Source organism: Pundamilia nyererei, unplaced genomic scaffold, assembly GCF_000239375.1.
Source record: "Pundamilia nyererei isolate P.nyererei 1_Seehausen unplaced genomic scaffold, PunNye1.0 scaffold00030, whole genome shotgun sequence".
Lineage (NCBI taxonomy): Eukaryota > Metazoa > Chordata > Actinopteri > Cichliformes > Cichlidae > Pundamilia > Pundamilia nyererei.
This window is the reverse complement of record NW_005187431.1, coordinates 2,479,585-2,497,770: the sequence shown is the minus strand read 5'-3', so window position 1 is coordinate 2,497,770 and position 18,186 is coordinate 2,479,585. Positions and strand designations below refer to the sequence as shown.

General features: G+C 39.5%; 1 protein-coding gene across 5 annotated transcripts in view; it reads right to left on the bottom strand.

Annotated features, from left to right (window-relative positions):
• Nucleotides 1-18,186, bottom strand: part of adgrb2 (adhesion G protein-coupled receptor B2) — a 249,234-nt gene that overhangs the window by 109,639 nt on the left and 121,409 nt on the right. For all 5 annotated transcript variants that reach the window (XM_005728839.1, XM_005728843.1, XM_005728840.1 and 2 more), the window contains exons 5-8: nt 12,401-12,562; nt 5,089-5,253; nt 4,541-4,705; nt 3,151-3,252 (exon numbers count right to left, since the gene is read on the bottom strand). In XM_005728839.1, coding sequence (XP_005728896.1) covers nt 3,151-3,252; nt 4,541-4,705; nt 5,089-5,253; nt 12,401-12,562 — 594 coding nt within the window. The remainder of the gene's footprint in view (nt 1-3,150; nt 3,253-4,540; nt 4,706-5,088; nt 5,254-12,400; nt 12,563-18,186) is intronic.

Here is an 18,186-nt window from a genome sequence, read left to right as displayed (position 1 = left end):
GTGCTTTCGTGATATTTAATGGATCGGATTACATTTTTTATTTTTCTCCGATATCCGATCCAGTAATTTAGGTCAGTATCGGACCGATACCGATACGTAATATCGGATCGGTCCACCTCTAATTTGTACTGACATTAGATTACACACAGGTGCACTCTATTTAGTCATTAGCACTCATCAGGCAATATCTGTGGGCAACTGACTGCACTCACACCAAAGGGGGCTGAATAATTACACACACCCCCACTTTGCAGTTATTTATTTGTAAAAAATGTTTGGAATCATGTATGATTTTTGTTCCACTTCTCACGTGTACACCACTTTGTATTGGTCTTTCATGTGGAATTCCAATAAAATTGATTCATGTTTGTGGCTGTAATGTGACAAAATGTGGAAAAGTTCAAGGGGGCCGAATACTTTTGCAAGCCACTGTAAAATCACTCAGCTTTAAGTCTGCCTTAACCATGTTAAAGTCTGTATTTACATAATTTCCTCAAGGATTAATATAATATTCTGATCCACAGACACCTGTATGCATGAAGTGATTTATGATGTTTCATTAGTGTACATATATACGGCTTGTACTTTATGTATTTAGTGCTCTGTTGATGGATAAGATTGGTACACTGTTTCAAGTGCTTTGACATGTCAGCGTGGCTAGAAAAACATCGAATGAACATGCGTACAAAACATCACATCACACTATAGAAACTTCTGAGATGGTACAATCTTTGGTCTTTGGTCCAGCTGGTTCAATACCTCTGTTTAGAATCACTCCAAGTACAAACCACTTTAGGTCTGCCTCATTTCATTAGGTTTTGCATTGTTTAATGCTGCTTTAAGCCTACACTGACCTCAATTTAACTGAAAAGCACCTCCTTCAAAGAACTGCAAAGTTTGCAGATAATTGTTTCTAGAACATGAATTCTGACAAATCGTTTAACCCAAAGAGAGCTGAACCCTAGAGTTTCATCAGCAGTGAGCTGGTACAAAGATCCTTTCTTTCTGCTCATCTAGCTGTGGCTCAACCAGCTGGGCAACACGTCACAGCTTGACCAGCAACAACCGCTAAATCTGTGTGTGCTCATTTGTGCAGTAACTCTGAAGAACCAGAAGAAAGCTTGCTTCTGTAACACCTGCAAAGCTGTGACACATCTCCAGAGCAGCTTGATGAAAAATCTGGAACATCAATATAAGCAAAGAAGCAGCTGATCAGAAAAGAAAAACAAGGAACACAGGAGATTCATCACTCGTCATTGACATTCTCCTTATCAAAAACATGACAGATAACGCAGGACAATTCACTTCCTCCAGTTGTGGATGGAGGATTGGTTTCCCCCTGAGCACGTCAAGGAGCAGATGTTTGAGCTGTATGAATCCTGGACTAGAAAGACGTCAGATGTCTTCCAGAAAGCTTTACCAATAACGAGAGGACCAGATCCAGGATTATCAGCGGTGTATCTCAGAGCCTCATCCATCCATTTGGGATGTTGAATGTTCTTTATTTCTGACTTCTAGGAGAAAAACGTAAATGCTGCTCTGACCCCTGAAAAGAGTCTGGATATCTGGTATGCCATTGGAGATCAGAGACTTGTCTCCAATAAAGAAGACCTTAAAGCTGAAATTCAAAGCCTTAAACTGACTCAGTATTAGCCTCTCCATCCTGTGAAGCCAGATCTGATCGCAGGCAGAACTCAGGCTGACATCTGGTTGAGCAGAACTGTCCTGATGACGTTCAAGGCGCTTTGGTTGACTGTAGCCACAATTATTTTGTAAATCAGCCCTTTTTTATTAGTCTAATAATGGTTTTGTGACAACTCATCTGTATTTATTTGTAAAAAGCTCAAATATGACTTACCAATCCACTTACTTTGCATCATCATGCACACAACTGCCTCACAAACAGCTCTGTGTAAACCTGGTCAATCAAGAGAATGAGCTATTTTGACTTATAGACCTGTGACGATGGTGAATTTGGAACAAGCCAGATGTTAAGACTAAAAATACAAGTTAACCTTTTTTTTTCTTTTTTTTTTTAAATCACAAAAAGCTGACTTTGAAGTTTCTCCTTATTTTTCCATGACATTTCTCCAGGCAGTGAGCAACCTTGAGAAAGAAGGTACAAGTATATGTCTCATAGCACATGCATAGAGAGTTGCAAGCCCTGTGTTACAGTATAAGCTTTAGCAGATATTGCTTTGACTGTAGCTCTGCCTTTCCTAATCAGGAAGTGCTACTGTATGTACATGAGGCTCACAAACTTCCAAAGTTAATTATCACAGAGATTTTTTTTCCATTAAGTAGCCAATCTCTGTTCTTCTGCTGCAACTTTACCATTGCTAAAAACAACATGCCCACATGTTCGTGATGCTAACAAACCTCTGTTGCTCCTACTGGAGATTTCTTTAAGCTTCTCGCTTGGACATTTTTGTAACAGTTCTGGTACTTGAGTTGTGTAAAGAAACTTGTGATTGCAATATGCTTTTTTTTTTTTCCCCTTGTCACGATGCTGCTTGGCAGCCTGTTGCACAGCTCCCAAATCTTAACCAGCTCGTATTACTGCCTGGACTGAGCCATGTAATCCTGGTGAAGCTACAGAGGAAATGACAGTGGTTTCATTGGTGATTGGGCAATAATGAGGACAACCTAGGCGATCTGATTTGAGCCCTTGACGTGCCACACTCAAACTTCCCACACCACAGCGTGACCGTACGTCACTTCAGGACTTTTTAGGTGGACAGGAATGTTATTCTGAGCTGAGATGAAACGTGGGGGCATTGCACCAGTTATGATTGAAATGTGGTGTAATCCCACACATGTTGGTGCAAGGAGGTGTTTCTGAATTGCTTTTTCTTGGATTATATCCACATTGTCACTGTTCTGTTTTAATCTGGTTTAAAGCAACACATTGTCTGGATTCCTCCATCACCTGATGAAGAGGTGCTCTGCTGCCACAAGGATAGACACGTGAAATCTTTACCATCTCATCTCTATACAACATTTATCTTAACCTGTTTGTTTTATAATATTTGGATTTCATTTTACTGAATAACTTTTTTCACTGTTTTGGTTGCTGTGACATAATTTCACAAAATTTCTTCTTCTTTGAGCTGAGTGCATTATTAGCTAAAAGCCTGCAATGTGACTGACCAGTAGCATTCGTTGGACATTTGTTGTAGACAGTTTCTCCAGCTGAGGCTCTCTTCCATGACATCGAGAGGAGATGCTCGTCTTTGCATATCTCATGAGGCGCTATAGAAGAAAGTGAGAAACACATAGAAAAAAAAAGCAAAATGAAGTCAAGCCTAGTAGAACAGAAAAAAAAAAAAAAACACGCACACAAACACGCACTCGCACGCACACACATGCCGAACCAGAAGAAATAAAAAAAAAGGGAGACAGACAGAAGCAAAGCACAAAAAAAAAAAAACACGATTCAAATCAATGTTCTCCTGCAGCAGCTCCCAATCTTATTCCCTTGTACATTCTCAGAGCTCTCTGTCGGTGTCATTGCCTCAGTACAGTATCTCATTCCCTCTTCATCTTACCCCCTCTTTTTATTCATCTGTTTTCCACCCCTCCCTCTCTTTCATAACCATGATGAAAAAACAGGCAGGGGGAGGGGGAGCTGGGTGCTCTGAAGATATTCCGAGGGGGCACACTAGGGTTGGCAGAGGCAGATGCAGAGAGATGAAGAGGGACGGAGAGCGAAGATGGAGAAAATGTGTGATGTTCCCCCTGCAATGCCAACAGAAAAGATCCTCGTCTAGTGTAAAAAAGCTTTAGAGCTACTAAAAACAAAGAGGTCATGATGGAGGCTCCACTCAAAAGTTCATCATTTGCAACTCGTCAAGTCTCAGTGCTAACACAAGTGACACGCACTGAAAATATACTTGCATACATATATGTGTATGTATATATATATATATATATATACACCAACACACATGCACAGCTTCAGTTAGGAGTCGTACTTATTAAAAACCACAGTGTTTCCTGCAATGGCTGACACTGACAAATAGCACCAAGCGGACCGTTGAACATCCTGCCCTCCACCAGGGAGAGAAACATAGAAGGAAATAAAGTAAGTGAGAGACAAAGAGTAAGGGAGATTAGTGCTTTGAAAAAAATGTTAAACAGGAGAGATATAAGGAGAAAGCAAATAACTCACAGATAAACAGAGAGGATAAAAAGAAGGCAATACAAGGGAAAAATGCAAAATCAATGAAGAGGTGAAGACGGACGGGTATGTGAACTGACATGAAGACAGGCAAAGGACAGAAAAGGATGTGAAGAGCTCTAAAAGTGCGAAGGTAGCTTTTGGGTATGCTGTTAATCTCTTGGAATTGCTTCCATTCTGCTCGATAGGTAGTGTGCAAGTGCAATTTTGGCACACACACGCAGTCTTTTAAACTTCAAAAATACCACGAAATCATCGTAAAAACAAAGGAAAAATGTGAAAGACAAAAACTAGGGCATGAAAAGGTTATACAGATTATACTGAAGCCCTCTGTCTGTAACGCACACTCAAGCTACTGACCAGGGCACTTTTTCTCATTACACGACCGGACCTCCTCTCCTAAGCCATCACAGGGGTAGCCTTGCAATCCAGTGCCCTCGCACATCCTGATGCGCCGCTGCCATCCAGAGTCACACGTCTTGCTGCAGAGACTCCAGTGGTTCCAGCTGCCCCAGTTACCTCCACCTAGTGCAAGAGGAAGAGCCCCACCAGTGAAGATGTAAGTACCGGAATGCATTGCAAAAGAAAAAAAAAAGAAAAAGAAATGACAGTTATGAATGAAGTAGTAAATTTAACTTACAAGTCTAAAGCTTTTTTATTAGTGTGAGAAATTAAGTCAATACGAGCCCATTCTTGGGCCCAGGCTCATTAAACACCCTAGTATTTTTGTTCTCTGGGGCCCCTGTCGAAACAGACTCATAAGCCAAATTAGGTCCCAACCCAATAATTACTCATGTGTGGAATATGAATCAGAAAAACAACCATGTGGATGCCTTTAGATAATGCATGTTCTGCGTTTGCATAATGCCATCTGAGAGCATGTGACTGTGAATACTAATTTGTGTTACCGGAGCACGAAGGGTTGGTGCATTCTCTGCTCTCCTGATGGGGGCCTTTGCATTCAGCCCAGCCGTGCACCGATGGGCTACAGCGCCTCTGCCTCTGCTCGGTCCCTGTGTCACAAGTCACGCTGCATTTCGACCAAGGCCCCCAGTCTGACCACTGGCCCTCCACTGGAGCGGGAGACAGATCCGAGAAGATAAAGAGACACGGGAGCATGCACGAGGGTGAAGGGATGACGATTTTTAAAGAGGGATCAGAAATGAAAAAAAGAAAGAGAGATGGAAAAAAAGACAATGATTGTCAGTGAAAAGGAAGGCACAGAGGAAGAGAGGGAGGAAAAAGACAAGGCAGATAAAGTGAGCACGCTGAATAGAATATACAATGAGTTAGGATGAACAGCAAATAAATTACAGAAGCTATTTGGCTTCCCATAAATAGCAACAAACAAACACAGTGCACCTCCCATTTTAATGGACATTTTAAATATTTCAATCTGTTACAAAAAAACCAAAAAAAAGCTGAATGCAATTTCTTCCACTCTTTGTTTTAAAAGAGTTCACACAAAGTGCATTTGGTTGGATTTTCACACAGTATTATTAAAAAGAGAATCCTATTGACTGGTGTTTGTGCGGAAACAGATAGAAATAATAATAATTCAAACACAATGAAGTACTGCCTGTCGGACAGCTTAACCGAAGCCTGACGACACGCATCGATGTAATCAAAGCCCCTGCTGTCCATTCTAATGGGTGCTAGAAAAGGAAGTGTTGCTTGGGAGTAATTGAGTTGTCAGATGAAATATTCAAATACAATAAAATGACATTAACCAAACCCCAAACAAGCAGATAAGATTTTTTTGGCACGTCATCGTCTTCAAAGAGAGCTATAGATTCAACTTTGAAGATCTGTGTCGCAGAAAAAATAAATAAATAAAACACTTTTTTGATTAGAAATCTTTGTAATAAAACGAAAAAGAACTGACAGAGGACCCAATTACTAGCCTGTAGCCATGTTCCTTTATGTTTCTGAACGCAGAGACACTTGTCAAAGCGCTACAATTTCAGAAACTTCAATCACAAAAGCAACTGCCAAAATCTTCTCTGACAATGTGCTAGTTTTTAGCTGTTTAACAAAAGGTTGTGTTCAACTGTATTATTACTGCAGTTAAATTGTCCTAAACAGATAATATCTGGGCATTTGTTTTACCTGCAGCAGCAGCAGCATGAAAGAGCCAATTTAACTAGGTTTTTATTGTTACACTGTCACATTAATTCTGTTTGGTTTACGCCGCATTTAATTGCACGGAATAGTCAATTGCTATTTTCTAAACAAATGCTTTACCACTTCTTTCACGCAAGCACACACAATCCTGAAAAATAATAATTGAAATGGAGTAATAAATCAATGCCTCCTTTTGTTGGCGTCAGTGTCACTTATGTAAAACAATAATGTGTTGCCTCCAGCTGGAATTATTGAAGGACCTGAGCTGTGCTTTTGCACAAATTTGAATTCTTAATGATGTGTAATGATTTAACTGCTGCCTGCTAAAACTGTCACATTAATTGGTTTTTGAGACAATTTTGGACACTAAAATAAACCGTTAAGGTTAAACTGACATTATCAGCTAAGAAATTAGATAAGGAGTGTGCACTATCAAACAAGGCGGTATTTACACATCCAGGAGACAGACATTTGCATTGGCATTCATACTCAGGTGGCGTTTCTGGCCACATAACTAAATCTAATATTTTCTTTTAGCTCTGTTTCACTCCCTACAGATTACATAAGGATACAGAATAAAACACGGTCCCAAGCAACCACATTTAGCCTTGGGGAAGTACACTGCATAGCGTTTTCAGAGCTCTTCTGACTAAACTGCACTCTAGTACCAATGCTTATTAGTATGTAGAAAATGATCTAAACAGAAAATGAAAAAGTAGCTTTAAAATATATAATATTTAATGACAGATTTAGTCAGCTCTAGTAAAACATTATACGTTATAGTTCAAGAGTTTGTTTGGTGAGCATTAGTTAACAGGGGGGGGCTGCACGGTGGCACGGTGGTTAGCACTGTTGCCGCACAGCAAGAAGGTCCTGAGTTCAATTCCAACATCAGGCCGGGGTCTTTCTGTGTGGAGTTTGCATGTTCTCCCCGTGTCTGCGTGGGTTCCCTCCAGGTACTCCGGCTTCCTCCCACCGTCCAAAGACATGCAGCTTGTGGGGATAGGTTAATTGGATAACCCAAATTGTCACTAGGTGTGAATGTGCAAATGAATGTGAGTGCGAATGGTTGTTTGTCCCTGTGTGTTAGCCTTGCGACAGACTGGCGACCTGTCCAGGGTGTACCCCGCCTCTCGCCCCATGACAGCTGGGATAGGCTCCAGCGCCCCCCCGCAACCCTGAAAAGGATAAGCGGAAGTGAATGGATGGATGGATGGATGGATAGTTAACAGGGGCTGATAAACGATTCAAGAATAAGAAGGCTCCGAACTCAAGACGGTTAAACCAGTTTTTGTTGAAGAGAAAACTTAACAAAGACCTTTTTTAAATTCTATCTTTAGTCACTTTTTTACTAGTAGTGTGTCACAGACACAGTAGCATAAAATCTATAAAAAATGCCAAAGATAACATTTTTGCACCAGCAGGGCGATTCAGTCATTATATGAAAACATACACATCTCGGTATGGTGTAAGGAGCTTGGAAAGAAATGGAACACTTGGAACACCTTACGCTCTGCTTCAGCGTAAACTCCACTTTTTTATAATTATTTGAACATTACAAGCTCTTGAGACTATGATGACCTGGATAATTGAGAACCTTAACAGACATATCTCGGTATGGTGCGCAGCGTGTCCTTAAAAAAAATGAGGAAACTAAACAAGTGGAGGATGAAATAAGAAGTGTCAAGAAGCTTTCAATGAGATACACTGAATTTCAGCAGAACTGGACTAAAAGTGGTCTTATAGAATGAAGTTCCGTTTAGTTCATTGTCAATAAACTTAGGACGAGGGGAGAAATGGGAGCACTGATTATCTATAACCATGTTTAAAACACAGTGGCAACTCTGTCATGGTTTTTGGCTGCATTACAGTCAGTAATTTTGGGGGTCTTGTAAAAACAAAAAGCTGATGGAATTAGGAAAGCAGAAAAGTATGGTCAGATTTTGAACCACCATCAACTATTCCTGGATGCAACCTAAAGAAATTACAAGAACACTTGGCTAACAGAGTTCAGACTCTACTGAACAATAAAGGTGGCCATGCAAAATACTGACTTTCAAGCTCATTATAATTTTATAAACTCTGTTTGTTCCATGTATTTTTGTACACGCTTCAATAAATTGCTCCACATATTTCTCATTCTCCTAACAAAATATAAAGAAATGTCTCTCTGTATAAAGCTTCTATAATATCTGATAGGCAGAAAACGTATTTTTAACTACTGCAGCGGACAAGTAGATATATCTATCTGTTGTGTATGGACTTCTTCTGTCTCTGTATTTACACGAATTACAATTCGAAGTGAGAACTCTTTGCTCGAAATGATATATTGAGTCACACATTCTACACTCCGGGGCATTAAGCAGCAGAGAAAGTGAAGTACAGTGCTGTAAATGTATTTGTCTGGCTATCCCAAGTGAGAAGGCATTGCCAGCTCTCCTTGGTAAAGTGGTCAATCACGCCAGGCGACACTTGTACTGTGTTCCAACGGGCGTGGGTCTGCATTGTGTCGCGGAGATGACATAAAGGAAATAAAGTGTGACCTGGAGAAGCATTGCAAATGTGATGTTTTTAGAAGTTGCTCTGATTAATGGAAGTGTTACCTTTCTAAAACAACATTTGAAAAAAGAAAATGACACAAACACCAACACATTTTCAGACCGTCCATATCTTTCTGTCGAAGTGTTACTTCTTTGTAAGGATTGCTATCGTATATATCTCAGCATTGTGTTAACACACAAAGCACAATCAGCTTATCGGCACTGATACTAAAAAAGCTGGATGGCAGCTCTCTGTTAAGAGGGAGCTCTTGCCAAAGAAAGAAACTATCAATTTGCCTGTAATTAAGACATAGCAATTAATCCCAGCATATGTTTGGCTATGAACTGAACTGTTAACGTTGTGAAAAAGAAAAGGAGGTGTCAAAGAACTTAAAGGCAATTTCCAGCCAGCTCTCTGCCTACACAGGTTTTTTTTAGTACTTGATGTTTGCTCAAAAAGGTCTGATATGACCAAATGAATTACTTCCATGAAAATGTCTGCTGACTTTAATAATACCCCGTTGATTGTCTTCATATGATGCAACAGCTGCCACATTTACATTTGCAGTTCTGCCCACATATGTATGCACTTGTTTGATATGTAAGCTTAGCTTAGCATGTGACTGCCTAAGTGACAACCCACTGTGAAGAGGTAAGAAATTGGTTTAATATACTGTAGCATAAACACAACAGGACATGCAACAGCTCATAGCGTGAGGATTAAGTATATGGTTTGCAGTGAGATCAAATTATCGAGGGAAACACACAACTATGCACCCACATGTACACAGACATGCATGCACGCACGCACAAACACACACACACACACACACACACACACACACACACACACACACACACACACACACACACACACACACACACACACACACAATCCATCAAAGCTCTATTCTGTATGCATGGTTGTTTGTGCCAAAAGGCCTATGCTGGTATTCATGATTTCAAAGGACCATTGACTTTGAACTCCCAAAAGCAGGCTGAATCTGTTGTGATAGATTCTCACGTTCACATACACAAAGATTTCCTTAAGGCCTCGCAGGAAGACACCCTTTCTCCCAAACCCTCTCTTTCCATCACTGTTCCCAAAACAGCTTGGCAAAACATCCTGGAGGCCATACTTTAGATTACGATGTCTCCCTGTTCCTTCTTTTTAACTTTGCAGCCTCTTTGTCTGGCAAGGGGGACAGTTTGTTTTATTTAAATATTAACCTTGCAAAACCTCTGCTTTTGAAAATAAAGAGGGAAAAAAACAAGTAAATATCCAAAAATATTGTTTAGGATGCAGGAAAAGGTTCTGGCTCCAGCATCACTCACATAAATGTAAAGGCATATGGATTCAAAGTCCAGGGGAAAGTGATATAGAATTCTTTGCCTTAGCAGTCTTAAATAAAAAGCACTTACACTGTGATAATTGCTCAGGCTGTGAGTGATTACACACTAAGCAAACACACTCTCACTTGGACTGAAATTAATTCAGGAAGAAAAAGGTTATTATTCAGAAAGCTGACAGCATTTTTGTTATAAACTGTCTTATGTTTTAATGTCTGTGTATCCATTAATTCCTTTACTCCAACACAGAATCCATTTAAAGTCTGAAACAAAAAGCCAGAGCAAATTTAATCGCTGAAATTAATATTCCTTTTTAATGTCGGTGTTTCCAAAGTGTTTTTTCCCCTAAAGGGGACACTTGGAATAGAAAATTAAAACTGCACAGAGACAATATGCATAACCAAAGTTTACCTACAGCCTATTTTTACATATTTACGTCTCAGTTGACAAAGGTACTGGCAAAGGTACAGCCTGTAGTGTGACAAGCTACAGAAATTATTGCTCCTATCTTGTCCCACCGTTTTTTTCAGAGTGTGCTGCAATAGGGCTTCAGTTGCTGGAGAATCCGGCTTCACTCCACTGGCAACCCGATGAAGATGTTTCTACTGGACAGTCTGTGCCAGATTATCCTTAACAGCCCTATTAGCTGGGGCCGAAATGCTGTCTTAACAGTTTTTGACAAAGTGTAGTTTTAATAGATAGTTTTAGAGACAATTATAGAAGAGTTACACGGTCGGGTTGTTCGACGATCTAAACTTAGTCAGCCGTGGAAGAAGCACACCGGTCCAACACAGACTTCTAGTCTACGGTTCTATAAGTGAAAGTTTGAAAGGAAATGTGGACTTAATTCCCATGGATAACCACAGGCGTAAACAGAACTGAAATCTCTACTGAGGGGAAACTGTGAAAATGTATTTTAGCAATGTGCAAATCATTCAGTATGTTAATTGACAATCAAATTAATCCACCAAAATATCAATCCAACCTCCTCCAGTCGACTTTAATACAACTGTACATTCAAAACAAAACTGCCTCTGAATACAATTCACTTTGTGACAGCATTACACGTAAATTCAATTACAAACAGAATTTCTATGAAAAAGTGTTGGTTAAAGCAAGACTAATACTCACAGTCACTGTGATGCTCAGAGGAGCAAAACATGATGGTCAGCACGCTAGCATGCAAACAAAGACATTTTGAGACCTTTTAAATTGTTTACCATGTTAGGCCTCATTTGCACAAGCCTAGAGACCCACTGACACTGCCCTCCTAGTAATGTCTAGTTCTAGGAAAAATTCCCAACTAGCTGACAAGTGATTGCTGGTGGTTGCTAGCTGTTAGCACGTGACAGCTTGTTACAAGTAGAGTACTGCATCATAAACCTCTTTGTGATGCTTTGTTAACTTGCAGATTGCAGCAGTCACCCATAGTTTTCAGACAAGTTGGCATGTTTGATAGAAACTACTAGCAATTGCATCAACCTGTTGGCAACCAAAGCAACCACCAAGGAAGCATTTGGTGCAGCAACCATGGTCATGAAATATGCACTGATGGTTGCCAAATGGTTACATACTAATCTCTAGACCTGTGGGACAGGGGCGTTAGTTTAGCAACTGATGCTGAGAGAAGCGTATTAACTTTCAGAACTTCATCACAAAGTACTCTCTGCCTTGTGAAAAACTGTGAGTTGTGTAAATGCGGGTGACATAAATTTCTGCACCAAATTTCAGGATATTCCATTTAAGATTTGTAAGGATGTTTTATTCAAGACCACAACTGTCACTCGAGGCTTGGTGGGATTCCAGAGAAAAAAAAACAATCACCAAAGTCAAGGACACAAAATGCCAGAAAGATTCATTCGGTATTTTGAGTAGCTGAGATATTTTACTTTGAATCAAAGTGGTTAACTAATACAAACACATTGCCTCCACAAATCCACCGTGCTATCACAGTTGAACAGTTTGTTCCCATTCAGAAGCTTTGATGATGTCAAAGCAGACTTTGGCTTGATTTAATCGAAGAGAGACATTTGGTCAGTTAGACGAACATGAACTATGCAGGCAAGTGGATGGAAATTCAGGAGCTATGACAGTGATGTGGTAATGTTCTACTTTTGCAACTTTGAAGAGGCAAAAAATGTCAAGTTTAATACAGCAAGAGAGAGAGAGAGTCTTGGTGTATCATGTTAATGGGGATGGTACTAACCAGGACACACTGCTATGTTGCAGAGTTTGGTCTGAACCTCAGGCCGTCCACAAGCTACAGCCCCGCTGCCGTCCATGCACTTCCTGGTTCGTGTCCTGGAGCCCCGCCCACAGGTCACAGAGCACAGACTCCATGACGACCATTCCTCCCACAGCCCATGCACTGCGAACACCCACAAACATGACGCACAAAAAGACACGACATGGGGATGAGGGTTGAGAGAGGAAAGGAAGGAGAAGGAGTGGAGCATCCCATTGCAGGCAGGAGGGTTTGAGAATGAGAAAAACGAGAGATTAAATGATGAGCACATTCTTTTAAAAAAAGAAGAAGAAAAAACATAAAGGAGGTGACCTTATGACCTCCAGGAAACCCACCCAATTACAAAGGAAAAGACAGACTGAGTATGAAACAGCACTTACATGTTACTAATATGAACAAATGGAAGTTAGGAATGGACACTGGTATTTGAAGTCATGCAGCTCGAATCAAGACAAGGAAATAAATGGTGTATGCTTTTTCCTAAAGGTTTAGTCACCCAAGCATTAAAAAGCTTTTCTTTTATCCCCATTTTTCCTTCCTCATGTTTTCTCTTTATTGCACTCCATCATGCGTTTTAACAAAATAAATAAAGACAGAATAAAGAAACAGTGGAGTTGGACCAAAGTCCTAGAACCTGCCATGTCAGAGAAAAGACACACACTTTCACACATACACATTCACAAAATTTAATTACTAAAACCATTTCGAGATGTCTCACCTAAAACTAGAGGGAATAATAATGGAATGATGGATATTATGGGGAGAAAAAAAAAGAATACACAGAAAGTGAAGGCTCCAAAGAGGGAAAAGATCAATTTCAGGCCTGATTAAAAGGAAGAGAATAAGAACAGGTGAACATGAAAAACGTGGGAGATGATAAGAAAAATTGAAAGAACACGCAAAGACGATTGGAGACTCACAAAGTTTGGGTGAATACGAAGTAGGAAATGAGTCCAAGAAAATGAGGTTATTTTGAAATGTTCAGTGAGAGGAGATTAAACTGTGTTGAAAGAGCCAGAAGAAAGAGAGAGGAACCGATGCTGGAGAGAGATGGAAAGCAGGAGATGAGGAGGGGAGGGACAGAAAAGGGAGGACGAGAAAGTTGGAGACAGCAGGATGAAGATTGCTGGTCCTGTGTTGAGCAAAGCTAAATAAATCATGCCGATAAATAATTAAGCCTCGTCTGTGAACGATGGCTTAGAGGAAGAGTAGAAGGCTGAGAGAGAGGGAGGGAGAAGATGGTGGTATTAAAAAGTATGAGAGATATGGAAAGCTGTTAATAGTTCTTAAATTTAGAAGAAAAAAAAACATGGTGTTACTACCGTATGTCTTTAAGCTGCCCTATAAAATACATATACGATACATGAGCGGGAAAGAGCATTGGTAAGCATTTGTGCTTCTCTTGCTGCAAATTTAATGACATGTTCTTTTTAAAGTAAGCTCATTAGTGGTCCTTGTTGACAAGTTGCATGACTGGGTTCTGGTAAATATTACTTCTCTTGGATGTTGGAGCTTCGATGTAATGAATGATGTATGTGCAGAGCTGACATTGAAAGTCTGCTTTGCAATTTATCTTTGAAAGTTTATTTATGCTCACCAAATATCAGAGTTTAAAGGGAGTACCCATGAGCAGGATTTGTGACATTACAAGTAGTTACAAGCACTACAAGCCAATCCTGGTCCAAGAGGCAACTTACACAAGTGTGATGAAGAAACTTGATGCCTGAAAATTACACACACAGTCATTCTGGTATTTTAGCTATGTAGCTATGAAACTCTTATCTAATGGGCTGGTATACAAATAAAAAACAAAACAAAAAAGCACAAACAGCTATTCGAACTGAGTACTTCTGTACAGCTTTAAAAACACCTGAGAATGATCTTCACACTCATCAGAGGCATTTAGTAAATTGTGAAGCTAAATACATCAAATAGTCTGATGTAAACATTAACCTAATGTTAATGTATTCAATTGTTAGCAGTAGGGATGTCCATGACTAGTCCACTAGACTTAATCATTGCTATTGTCACTAGTCGGTACCTAACATAGCAGTCATTTAATTTAAATGTTTTAAATTTAAATTGATGCCCAATGTACGTAAATTATTATGCCCTAAATGTTATGTAGCCATCTGGCACCAGATGATGCATCATTGCTGAGGAACCCCATAAATCTGCTAATCTCAGCCTGATCTTTGTTGTTGACACTATCATTTTTCTTTAAAGACGAAAGAACAAGACTGCAGATAAAAGCGGTGGAAATTAGCTTTCTCCGAGGGGTGGATGGGCTTTCCTTTAGCAATGAGGAGAGAAGTTCACTCATTCAAGAGGGGCTCAGAGTTGAGCTGCTGCTTTTCCACATCGAAGAGAGCCAGCTCAGGTGGGTGCCTCTTGGGTAAGGTGTTCTAAACTGGCATGTCCTACCGGGAGGAGGACATGGGGTAGACCTGCTGGAGAGATTACATCTAATTCCTCTGTGTTTCCCCCAAGTAGCCTGAGGAGGTGGCAAAAGGGACGTCTGGGCTTCGTTGCCTAGGCTGCTACTCCCACGGCCCAAATTCGGATGAGCAGAATAAAATGGATAATTTATGGTTTTGTTATTTTAGATTTTAAGTCTCACTAAAGTGGTTGTGGTAAATTTTGGACCAGCAGTCATTCATTCATAATGCACAGCACAATGCGCCGCACTTTCCAGTCACAGTTTATTAGTACATGAACTAATACATGAACATCTTTAACATGTTTTCATTTCTGATGAGGCTTTGGTGAACCAACTGAAGGACCAGATGTATCTTTTAAGTCCTGTGTCAAAACTTTCCTTGATTTTTTTTTTCTCAACGACATAACTTTCATATACTGTTCATCTGATGCAAATACTATTTCTGTTTGATTGTTTTGTTTTTGTTTGTTTGGGGCTACACTGCACACCATGGCAACCTATGCCAGATTTACAGGTATACAAATTATGCCTGTCACACTTTGTTACCCGCTACCTGTTGCAAAGATTTATTCCAATTTCTTTATCTATGAAACAAGCCAAAGGCAACAAATTGCCTAAAGGTACGATTGTCATGTGCAATTGGGCTTTTGATGTGTAGACACAACACTGATTCATCCTTCGAGTTAGTAGATGCCTTTTTTGTGTTTAAGTGATCCATGGGTCAGTGTTAAGTTGCATAACAAACAACATTCATCTGAAAATGCTCAGGTACAAGTAATTCACCAAAAATGAATAAAAAACCAAGTAATGGCCAAAAAAAACTTTGAAAGACCTTCAGACAGCCTACTGCTCAAGAGCCATTTGAAAACCTTATTGGAAATTCTGGCTCCTTAGAAGCGAAATATAAAGAAATGATGAGTGGGTTTTGCACAGTACTGGATGTGTTTGGACTGAATATTATTGGGACTTCTGAGCCATTCCCAGTATTATTTCTTTTCCTCTGAAATACATTTTCGATTTTTTGGAGTCGAAAGTGAATTTTGTGATTAATTTGCAATTTGTAGTCACTGATTTCAAAGGTAAAGTATGGCATGGGATCTATTTCTGTATCAATAATCAAGCAACCCCTTACTATCAAAACATTGCTAATATGAGTAACATCTAACCAGCATTTAATATATTTTTAGACTGCAGAACATAATACAATGCTCTGTGCTGTTACTTGCTTTCTTCATCTACAACAACATGGGATTGCTTGTTAAACATGATTTATTCATTAGAATTGAATCTCTAGCTGTCAAATTCAGTACAAGTGTATCTGAAGTCTGACCATGCAACACCAATCAACTGGCCCCTAAAAACAAGCTTCAATCAGCTTTGGGACAAAAATACAATAAAAGAAAAAAAGTAATTTGGAAATGAGGACAACAACAACAAAAAACCATGATGAAATATCCTCACAAACTGGCTGATGAAAGTATTAAACACCTGACCAATTATATTTTGAGGTATTTTGAATCATAAGCAAAGCAACACAGGCCAAATTGCTGAAATACATAACATCTTTTAGTTTAACTAAGGGCTTTAAAGGGGACCTTTTTGCTATGTTGCAGTCACAGAGGGAAGTGCAAAGGAACATATTTGCAGCAGCTGAAATAAAGCTGAAATAAAAGGTATGAAATAATACACTGATCTGAGATCAAACAACAGTGTGTCATGTCTGTTTGCCTCATAACATCTGGCAAAAAAAAATCATGAACTGCGTGAGCTCCATTTTGGGAGCTAAAAAAAAAGACTGGAAATAAAGCAACAGACTTGCTCATGCTGCCCCACATTTCTGATGCAAATGCAAGCAAGCTTGCACATGCATGGTTATGCACAAGTACACATTCACACAAGAAACCATAATGAGCTTACGGGTAATAAAGATGCATGTTTTCTAAAGATGTCCTTAAACTCTTTCCAGTTTACACATACAGTGCTGTGTGCTGTATTGAGATATCAACTTTTAATTTTCCCATTTCTATTTTTGCAATGCATATGGTGTAATTAGACATATGCATCACATAATGTCCTTATGGATTACCATAATTACCAGCAATCTCATCTATTGTCAGAGGACCGCATGGATGCATTATTTAAACATATGTATGAATGTGCGCACATGTGTGAAGTTTGTGCTGTAAGCCTGATATGAGACCATGACTACACCCCGTTAAGTTTCTTGCTTGAACGATTACTGGAAGCAGTGTTGCTGCATTTGACAGCGCACTGACCCGGACATACTTTATTCACAATGCGCTGTTGTTCCACTTCATGTTTTAAATGTCAGTGAATCTATGGTAAATGAGCAATAGCTAAACAGAACACGAGTAGGGAGTACTACTTCACTTTGCATGCTTTGGGGCACGAAATCCTTATACTTCATTGCATATTCCACAAAAAGAAACAAAAAAGAAAATGTAATTTGTGATGCCAATTACCAACTAGTTTGCTTTGTCATGAGCAAGATCATTATTTAAAATTGATTATCTGTATCACCTTAATTTAGGGGTTTTACCCAAAATTAAGCCAAAATAAAAAAAAGTCTATTTTCACTCCATTTGCTTTCTGTCCGAGCTATTTTTCTTTGATGTTCCCTAACTTTTGCAGTCACACACATACACACACATACTGCACAGCCTTCCACAGTTGCAGATAGATATATGCCCAGAGACATATCCACCCACACTGATACAACACCCACACCCAAACACAAATTAATGGTAAAAGAAAGAAAGACAGAAATCTGGCTAACTCATCTACCAACTGAAGTCTACATGTTGCACTCCATTTCAAGTCACTCTGGGAAAAACCAAGTGCGCACGTTTTCACTTATACTTGTGTGTCTTGTATATTTGCACAAGCAAGTCAATGTATATGGAACTGAATAGATGACATACATAAATACATTACATATTTTGGCACAACTGGCTGTTGTTTTCTGTGTAGTAGGTCTGGAAGGGAAAATTCATTCTTTTTTTTAAAAGGAAACCAACTAAAAAAAGCAAAGCAAACTAACTTGTTTAGGAGAAAAGTAGGAAGTCACACTTTAATTCCACTTGACTATATCCTTGATTTGTGTGTTTGCATGTGTGTGCCTGCCATAAGCCATAAACATCAGCTTGAATCCAAAAGTAAATAGATTACCAAATCAAGCGAGAGTGTAGATTTTACGCCACAAAAGAAGAGAAGGAAAGTTAAACCCCCCACACACACCCACACACACACACACACACACACACACACACACACACACACACACACA